Source organism: Procambarus clarkii, chromosome 4, assembly GCF_040958095.1.
Source record: "Procambarus clarkii isolate CNS0578487 chromosome 4, FALCON_Pclarkii_2.0, whole genome shotgun sequence".
NCBI classification, from domain to species: domain Eukaryota; kingdom Metazoa; phylum Arthropoda; class Malacostraca; order Decapoda; family Cambaridae; genus Procambarus; species Procambarus clarkii.
In genome coordinates this window covers 57,225,338-57,235,979 of record NC_091153.1, presented here as the reverse complement: position 1 = coordinate 57,235,979, position 10,642 = coordinate 57,225,338, and the positions used below count along the sequence as shown (strand labels likewise).

At 42.0% G+C, this 10,642-nt stretch overlaps 1 protein-coding gene across 1 annotated transcript in view; it reads left to right on the top strand.

Moving 5' to 3' along the window:
- Positions 1-2,828: 2,828 nt before the first annotated feature.
- LOC138371781 (uncharacterized protein DDB_G0290685-like) overlaps positions 2,829-10,642 on the top strand; it is a 53,630-nt gene continuing 45,816 nt past the window's right edge. The window contains exon 1 of the mRNA XM_069336809.1: positions 2,829-2,900. Coding sequence (XP_069192910.1) covers positions 2,829-2,900 — 72 coding nt within the window. The remainder of the gene's footprint in view (positions 2,901-10,642) is intronic.

Sequence of the window (10,642 nt, the reverse complement as noted above, 5' to 3'; positions counted from 1 at the left end):
AAAAGGAAACTAAATGTTAGATTTTCAAATTAATATAAAACGTTAGTAATATTGAATGTAACTGACTCAACTAATCGTCTTGAAGTCAGCAAACTGAGCCAGGAGTGGTGATGAGGGTAAACAAACTTCAGGCAGCTGCAGCAAACGTAAATCTTGCACATAAAATACGAAAAATAATCCCACATTTGAAAAAAGTAAATCATGAATGTAAATCGCGTGATGGTTCCAAGCTTGTGTTGGCCATGTGTGTGTCTGAGTTTGGGAGGATGTTACTACGAGCTGCCTTGTGTGGACCAATTGGCCTGCAGTTTACGTATTATAAGAACCTAATAACACATTCATTAAGTTTATGTAATTACAGTTTTTTGCAAGTACTTGTCACTGTTGCCTTACGGGAGGAGAATTACTCTACGGCGGACATTAAGCAGATTTCCCAATCTTCTAAAAAAAAAAAATATATTAGGCTTTGGAAAATAAAATAAATAAGTAGTTTAATCTTGATTTAAACATCAAATAAGTGAAGCACCAAAAGATATTGGTCCCAGTTGGTCCTTTGCCCTGACTCAAATTGTTCAGTGAATTGGTGGCTATATCTTGAGATAATTCCGGGGCTTAGTGTCCCCGCGGCCCCGGTCCTCGACCAGGCCTCCACCCCCAGGAAGCAGCCCGTGACAGCTGACTAACTCCCAGGTACCTATTTACTGCTTGGTAACAGGAGCATCAGGGTTCTATAGCGATTGTTTTTGCCAAATTACTGACTGATAAAAAATATAGCAAATAAAGAACCAAAATATCTTTGATTTTGTGTTAATCAAAATCGCGCAACAGACGCAATAGCTCACAGCAACATGTCAGCCGCACAATGTTGAAATTGCGAACTCTGAATGAGTGAAAGGTCAACGAGTCATGATTAATAGAGATCTTAAACCTAACATTCAATGCATAAATGTAGTAAATAAGACAAATATGATACTGGGATTTTTTTTAGAAGTCAAATCAACAAGACATTCAACTTTATCTTGCTCTAGTTAGGCCCTATTTAGATTATGCAGTTAAATTTTAGTTTCCGCCATGTAGAATGGACGTAAATGCCGTGGAGAAGAATGACAAAGTTAATCCCAGAAATTAGATAGTTCTCTTATTATGATAATTAAAAAAGACAGAGATTCAGGGACGGAATGATAGAGGTATATAAATGGATGAAAAAATATGTATCTAAGAAAATATAATATATAAGATTTTAAACATACCAACACAAAATACAACTCGAAACTATGGATGTAAAAAAGATAAGTTTGGGTTCAAGAAAGTCCTGGGTAAATACTGGTTTGGAAACTGGGAAATATAAATAGACTTGGGAGTCGCTGGTTTCAAGCGTAGGTTAGGCATATATGTGACTGAGTTTGAGTGGATATAAATAAGGCTTCCTCGTGTGGGTCAATATAGGCCATCTGAAGCGTCATTTATTCTTATGACGTAAACATGGGGAGCCTGAATCATTATAAATAATATTTAACTATCATTGAAGTTAGCTCCAGTATGTTGGGGCCAGAAGCCTAATCTCACCATTTGTATGATCACAGATAATGTAATGTTATCATAACATGTTTATTTACAACATGGTCAACAGATACCAATATTTATTAAAGGTTTTATTCAGATTTATCAGCATGAGAGCACTAGCGCACCGAGTAGGCTTACTGAAAGGCATAGTGAACTCACTGAACCTGGCACAAGGCGTCTAAGGCTTCACCAAGAATGGTTCAGAATGAAAGAGCAATGAAGTAGCCTTTGGAAAAGTTATCAGCTCCAAGACAAGCATCCATGTACTCAAATCGTCGTAACCAATCCACCCAAACCCTCAATCACCAAGCCACCCCTCTCATTCCCAATCACCAAACCCCAACAAGCAAGACTTAATTGCAAAACATAATTTCGAAGGCAATAAATCCGCGAAAGTTTCAGTAGGCAAGTCATACAGCAAGAAGAGGTGATAAGCACCAGCGAGAAAATCCTGGAGTGGAATCCTCCTGCAAGGAAAAATCCCACTGCCAGATGGAGAAGAGGGCTCAGAAAGTTTGCAGTTTTCAATGAGATGAGTCGGGCCAAGACGAACGCATTTAAAGTTTATGAGGGAGGACCTGATTTGTTCGTGGACTGACGTGGTTTATGGGGTGTCGGAGGTGGGCTTAAATATCCTTTCTAAATGTGCTTTCAGGGTCAAGCGCTAGCTCCTGAGCCTCGCCTTACCAGCACTCGGTTGTCGAATACAGTATTACACGACCTACAGTTAGTTGTCATGCCTTGTTGGAAGTTGTCATACAAGACTATTTCGCTATATCCTGGGTTGTGAAGGATTCCTCTATATGTATAATATATTTCTAGATCTATCATCAACACGAATCCCACTACTGTCATGCTGAAGAGTGAGGAGAGTGCTTAACATTAAATCTTTAATTGATGTTCCTCTGTCATCAGCTATGATGCGTTATCAGTGTTGATGATGGGTATCTATATCTCCTGCAATTACTCCAAGTTGGAGTAACTAGACAGAAAATAAACGGACCCCGATAAAAGTCAAAGGTTCAGACATTAAACGCAATATTATGTACAAGATCAATTTATTTCTATACTTCACTAGTTATAAAAGTTTAAAAGTATCTGGTAGACAACCTGTATACCCATATAGTAACACGAGAAAGCTTGTCTATTTCTCACCCAATACAACTCTGCTACAAGATAGTGAACTCGTTGATCTGAAGAGACCGGAACCTAACAGGGCGTTGCGTTTTCTTTAAAAATTGGTGGCTTCGGGGAGTTGTCTCGGAATGGATGACGTCCCACCACTAATGGACGCGGCCACTGAAGCATTCAACTCCTCTGAAGAAGACATCAAACAGGTGGGCCACGTCTTGTGTCTGTAACATGTCAGGAACGTTGTGATTTGTGGGGACTCTTTGGCTTCTTTGTGGCGTTCCGTGTTTGTCTTGTGGTCGAACTGAAGAATGGTTGCAGGTGGACATTTGGTGAAGGATTTAAAGTCAAGAGACTGAGTTTTGTGGCCTCGAGGATACCACTCTTGTTTGGATACAACTTTTCGTGCTGTACTTTCTCAGGCATAAACTAAATTTATTATATGTTATGGTTTTGTGTATAGTTAGGCTTAGGTTAGGATAAATTCCGTTCGTTCTGTTAACAATTATTTGTGCCTTTACAAGCACAAATAAGTACTAGCAATAAGTACAATTATTTGTACTTATATGTACAAATAATTGCACTCTAAATAAGTACACGTCCCTTGTACATGAAGAGACTTGTGCTTCGAATATCATCCCATATTCAGGTTGTGCTCATCCAAGCAAAGGCCAACTCCAGACAGGAATTCGTAAATTTTCACATCGTATAACCTAAAAACTAAATTCTCTCTCTCTCTCTCTCTCTCTCTCTCTCTCTCTCTCTCTCTCTCTCTCTCTCTCTCTCTCTCTCTCTCTCTCTCTCTCTCTCTCTCTCTCTGTATATATATATATATATATATATATATATATATATATATATATATATATATATATATATATATATATATATATATATATATAGAGTACCACCTCTGGCTGGTCATTCTTCCAGCCAGAGGTGGTACTATTTTTTTTATTTAAAAAAAATTAAAAAAAAAAAATATATATATATATATATATATATATATATATGTCGTACCTAGTAGCCAGAACTCACTTCTCAGCCTACTATGCAAGGCCCGATTTGCCTAATAAGCCAAGTTTTACTAAATTAATATATTTTCTCAATTCTTTTTCTTATGAAATGATAAAGCTACCCATTTCATTATGTTTGAGGTCAATTTTTTTTATTGGAGTTAAAATTAACGTAGATATATGACCGAACCTAACCAACCCTACCTAACCTAACCTAACCTATCTTTATAGGTTAGGTTAGGTTAGGTAGCCGAAAACGTTAGGTTAGGTTAGGTTAGGTAGGTTAGGTAGTCGAAAAAACATTAATTCATGAAAACTAGGCTTATTAGGCAAATCGGGCCTTGAATAGTAGGCTGAGAAGTGAGTTCTGGCTACTAGGTACGACATATATATATATATTTATATATTTATATATATATATTTTTTTTTTTTATTTTTTTTTTTAAATAAAAAAAATAGTACCACCTCTGGCTGGAAGAAGGGGGACCCATAGCCTCGGAGGAAACCACACATAACGCATTGGAGGGAATTTAGGTCCCCTCCAATACAGTTTCTGTGTGCTTTTCTCCTACCACCCCCCTTCCCTTTTTTTTTTTCCTTTATTGTGTATTTAAAGGTATATTGTGTATATATATAAATATATATATATATATATATATATATATATATATATATATATATATATATATATATATATATATATATATATATATATATATATATATATATATGCGAACAAGCCTGAATGGTCCCCAGGACAATATGCAACTGAAAACTCACACCCCAGAAGTGACTCGAACCCATACTCCCAGAAGCAACGCAACTGGTATGTACAAGACGCCTTAATCCACTTGACCATCACGACCGGACATAATGAGGTGATAGCCGAGGCTATTCGAACCACCCCACCGCCGGCACTCGGATAGTAATCTTGGGCATAGCATTTTACCAAATCACCTCATTCTTTGGGGCACACGTGAGGAACACAAATGCGAACAAGCCTGAATGGTCCCCAGGACAATATGCAACTGAAAACTCACACCCCAGAAGTGACTCGAACCCATACTCCCAGAAGCAACGCAACTGGTATGTACAAGACGCCTTAATCCACTTGACCATCACGACCGGACATAATGAGGTGATAGCCGAGGCTATTCGAACCACCCCACCGCCGGCACTCGGATAGTAATCTTGGGCATAGCATTTTACCAAATCACCTCATTCTTTGGGGCACACGTGAGGAACACAAATGCGAACAAGCCTGAATGGTCCCCAGGACAATATGCAACTGAAAACTCACACCCCAGAAGTGACTCGAACCCATACTCCCAGAAGCAACGCAACTGGTATGTACAAGACGCCTTAATCCACTTGACCATCACGACCGGACATAATGAGGTGATAGCCGAGGCTATTCGAACCACCCCACCGCCGGCACTCGGATAGTAATCTTGGGCATAGCATTTTACCAAATCACCTCATTCTTTGGGGCACACGTGAGGAACACAAATGCGAACAAGCCTGAATGGTCCCCAGGACAATATGCAACTGAAAACTCACACCCCAGAAGTGACTCGAACCCATACTCCCAGAAGCAACGCAACTGGTATGTACAAGACGCCTTAATCCACTTGACCATCACGACCGGACATAATGAGGTGATAGCCGAGGCTATTCGAACCACCCCACCGCCGGCACTCGGATAGTAATCTTGGGCATAGCATTTTACCAAATCACCTCATTCTTTGGGGCACACGTGAGGAACACAAATGCGAACAAGCCTGAATGGTCCCCAGGACAATATGCAACTGAAAACTCACACCCCAGAAGTGACTCGAACCCATACTCCCAGAAGCAACGCAACTGGTATGTACAAGACGCCTTAATCCACTTGACCATCACGACCGGACATAATGAGGTGATTTGATTTGTTCGCATTTGTGTTCCTCACGTGTGCCCCAAAGAATGAGGTGATTTGGTAAAATGCTATGCCCAAGATTACTATCCGAGTGCCGGCGGTGGGGTGGTTCGAATAGCCTCGGCTATCACCTCATTATGTCCGGTCGTGATGGTCAAGTGGATTAAGGCGTCTTGTACATACCAGTTGCGTTGCTTCTGGGAGTATGGGTTCGAGTCACTTCTGGGGTGTGAGTTTTCAGTTGCATATTGTCCTGGGGACCATTCAGGCTTGTTCGCATTTGTGTTCCTCACGTGTGCCCCAAAGAATGAGGTGATTTGGTAAAATGCTATGCCCAAGATTACTATCCGAGTGCCGGCGGTGGGGTGGTTCGAATAGCCTCGGCTATCACCTCATTATGTCCGGTCGTGATGGTCAAGTGGATTAAGGCGTCTTGTACATACCAGTTGCGTTGCTTCTGGGAGTATGGGTTCGAGTCACTTCTGGGGTGTGAGTTTTCAGTTGCATATTGTCCTGGGGACCATTCAGGCTTGTTCGCATTTGTGTTCCTCACGTGTGCCCCAAAGAATGAGGTGATTTGGTAAAATGCTATGCCCAAGATTACTATCCGAGTGCCGGCGGTGGGGTGGTTCGAATAGCCTCGGCTATCACCTCATTATGTCCGGTCGTGATGGTCAAGTGGATTAAGGCGTCTTGTACATACCAGTTGCGTTGCTTCTGGGAGTATGGGTTCGAGTCACTTCTGGGGTGTGAGTTTTCAGTTGCATATTGTCCTGGGGACCATTCAGGCTTGTTCGCATTTGTGTTCCTCACGTGTGCCCCAAAGAATGAGGTGATTTGGTAAAATGCTATGCCCAAGATTACTATCCGAGTGCCGGCGGTGGGGTGGTTCGAATAGCCTCGGCTATCACCTCATTATGTCCGGTCGTGATGGTCAAGTGGATTAAGGCGTCTTGTACATACCAGTTGCGTTGCTTCTGGGAGTATGGGTTCGAGTCACTTCTGGGGTGTGAGTTTTCAGTTGCATATTGTCCTGGGGACCATTCAGGCTTGTTCGCATTTGTGTTCCTCACGTGTGCCCCAAAGAATGAGGTGATTTGGTAAAATGCTATGCCCAAGATTACTATCCGAGTGCCGGCGGTGGGGTGGTTCGAATAGCCTCGGCTATCACCTCATTATGTCCGGTCGTGATGGTCAAGTGGATTAAGGCGTCTTGTACATACCAGTTGCGTTGCTTCTGGGAGTATGGGTTCGAGTCACTTCTGGGGTGTGAGTTTTCAGTTATATATATATATATATATATATATAATGTTAAAACATGTGTATGGTTAGGTTAGGTTAGGTTAGGTCTAGGATTCGATAGGTTAGGTTAGGCGTTTCGGTTCTGGTAGAAATGATTAGCATTTGCAGTAAGTGGGTGAAGCGTGTAGAAGTGTGAGTGTGAGGCAGGAAGTGTGCAGCACTGGTCAACAAAAGCTGGGGCGTCATGAGCTGAGAGTCCGGTGTAAAGCCCTCCGTCCTCATCAACAAAGGCCAAATGCTCGTTAATCCAGCCACCAAATCCCCCAAAGTTTATGAGTTAAAAACATATGACACACGACTCACAACTGATGACCTGCACAGAAGTGCTTCGCGTACTTCCTCACTTGTTCCTCACTTGTTCCTCACTTCTTCCTTACTTCGCATTTAATGCGCTCACCAACATACTACAAATACAAATAATTACCAACAGAACCTAACCTAACCTAGACTTGGCAATATGTAAAATTTTAATATATAATAACATTATATTTTTTAACAAAATACTGATTTTTAGTACCCAGTACGTCTAAACTGGTGTTAGCGACTTTTGGGGTCAGTTTGAGCTTGTACGAGCATAGCCCGAGGCCGGACTGATGTAAAGATGTTTTCATTCACGAACAAGGGTAGCCGTTGCTGGATTCGTGAGCATTTGGTGGAGTTTTTAAGGAGTGGCTGAGGTCATGGAGTGTTTCCTCCTCCTCAGTGCTGGAGCTCGCATTGTAATGGTCTGTGGCTTGTGTTTCAGAATCATTATTGTCTCACAATAATGCTACCATCTGTTCTCATAACCTTCACCGGCTCCTTTACCTCGTGTTAGAAATATTTTTCGCTGCTTTTTCACAACAAAAATTTTCATCCTTTTTCACGGGACAGTTTTTCAGCTGCCATTATTGATTCTTTTCCACAACTACAGCTTTTAAACCAATTAAAATCTCTCTGTGAGAAACAATGAACTATGCAGGGAACAAGTAGTGGAAGCAACGTGGTTGAAAACAAATATCAAGTATTTCTCTCGTCAGAGATATGTGACAGTTTGGGGTGTCTCTGAGTTACAACCGTATGGTCCCGGGTTCAAGTCCTGCTGTAGGACAGAGACGTTCGGCATGCGTCCGTTCACCTGATGCCTGTTTTAAAGCAGTAGTAGTAAATAGGTACCTGTGTGTTAGGCAGGTGTTTAGGGTTGTTCCCTGGGGAAGGACAGTAGTTAACCTACGAAATCCTCGATTGACTTAACAGGTTTGTTATCCCCGACAATGGGGGTAACCATTGAATACTCTGTCCGTGAATATTGTCTTGCAGAATGTTGCTTTATCAGAGGAATCACTGAATGCAAAATGTTGCATCTGTATCACGAATATATATTTCTTAGCAGTTGATGATTAAAATAAATAATAACATGATTCTCGTCCTAACTGAATATATACGTCTAGAATCAGAATGTCCCTAGTAATTGTTACGGCAAGACTTGAATCTTCACTCGTACAGTTTTGTGGAGTCTATCGTCTTAAGAGATGTTTGGCTTGATCCGAAGTCTTGATCTTTACTAAAATGTTGCTTTTAAACAATTTACGAACATGCTGAAAAGGTCCGCAGCCCGCAACAATGACCTTCCCAGTTATCATAGTAAGTGGCACAGTAATCATTTAATTTTAAAGGTCAAGGTAAATGAAATATTTTGAGAATTTCACACACGTGGTCCAGTTACAAATTTACCTGTGTCCTCAGGCAAGGTGTACATACTGTGGCTTAGTTCTATATTAAACTTTGAATGGGGTTCTATTCATTTAATGTTCGTTGTTCTCGGTGTGTATCTGACAACGCGGGACCCTTGAGCCGCAGTGTTACGAACCCGATTCCATCGTCGGAGCACGGAGCAGCAACGTCAATGCCATCTGTGAGTTCGCTCCCGAAACCCCCACAAAATGGACGACGCCATCTAGTGGTGGCAGGATGATACCAGCAAGAGGTGCTAGATTCCTGTCCTAGTCAGATCGAGAGGTAGCTGGTGCTGACCTTTGAGGTGGCGCCTAGAAAATCAGCGCCATCTATTGTAGGAGGAGTTGTATGTCTATGTCAGAGTCCGTAAGTGGTATTTCCAAGTGTCCCATGTACTGACCGGTGTACTGATAACTTGTCTGTATCCACAGAGTCGATGTAGGGCTGCTGTGGTACGAGGACAGTCAGTCTACCCAGGGCAGCCAATATATCTCTACTCCATTCTGCATTGGAAGCAGTGAGCCGCCGTCGAAGAGGGACTGTGTAGTGTTCTACTGTCTTCCTGTGAAGTGGCAGTGACATAATTCAGTGTATCCCGGGACTGGCTAGAGGAAGAGACGACCGACAGTAAGGTGCTACGGAGGAGTGTAACAAGCTAGTTGCAAAAAGCTCCTGCCAGGGGTTCGCTACCCTTGTATTTGTTCGTGTAGAGGCCCAGCAGCGCGAGGCTGATGTTCTCTGCCAGCACCAGGCTGGAGAGTGATTGTGGGCGTTCACAAGGAGCACCTAGTGAGGCTGTGTATAGGCTGGCCCGTGGCTAGGGTAGACTCGTTGGTGTTTCCCAGTACTGGTTGAGGACGGTACTGTGTGTTGAGGAAACACGGAAGCTGACAAGACTGCATCGATTGAGCATCAAGAAGAGCTTAGTGTCCTAATGAGATTGACACTTGTGTATATATCAGTGTAGTAATACTTCCTTTATGATTTTATATTTAAGGTGATGGGAAAGTGATTATGTGAATATATTGATAATTGATGAAGTGTCGTATTCAATGCAACTCCCCCATTGTGTTTTACTTGCATTTCCAAGTTCGCTCCTTGAAAGTCACTACTAACTTGGGGTTGGATACCAGAACTTTAGTTCCTCTAGCAAAGAACCCGGTTGCGACCCATTGTGGCCGTAACACGCAGCTCAACCCCCGCAAGCACAACTAGTTCAACCAGTAAAGTATTAACCGTGAATCATCCCCTCGCTGCTTTTCCTCCCTCATGTGTAGCGCAAGGAAATTCCTGTCAGCTACTTCTATCAGCTTTGCTCTCCATGGTCCTTTTACCCCTCGTGGATCTGTTGCTTCGCAGTCAATTTGTAAATGATTGAAATCTCCTATAACTAGCAACTTGACTGTCAGAGGAATATAACCACCAATTTAATGATACGTAATCATTGTTTACCTCTTGTTATCTTTTCTGGGTCTTCAGTAGCTCTGTTGGATTGCAAATCACAGCTTCAATCATTTGTTCTCCTTCCATTGGAATGATTTGTGTGACAGAGGTTGTATAACAGGACTCGGATTCTCGAAACAGTTACGCAAGTACTTACGAATTTGTACATCTTTCCACAATCTTCGACGGCTTTGATTACATATATTAAACAGTTTACAAGCATGAAAACTTCGCAATCAACTGTTGTTATTATTACAAACAACCTCCTGGTGCTTCAGAGCTCGGTAACTGTTTAATAATTGTAAACAAAACTGTCGAAGATTGAGAAAAGGTGTACAGGTTCGTAAGTGCTTGCGTAACTGCTTCATGAATCTGGCCCCTGGTGTCCATCCCATCGTGTCGCGACCGGTTACCGCATTGGGTTGGTATGATCCTGATATTAATACCATGGTAACGAAGCGAGCTCAGAGTTCGTCCCACTTGGATCAGTATACCAACCCCGATCCTCTTGCTTAAGCGTCAGGGGGTCTTAAGATCCCTAATACCCGCGGCT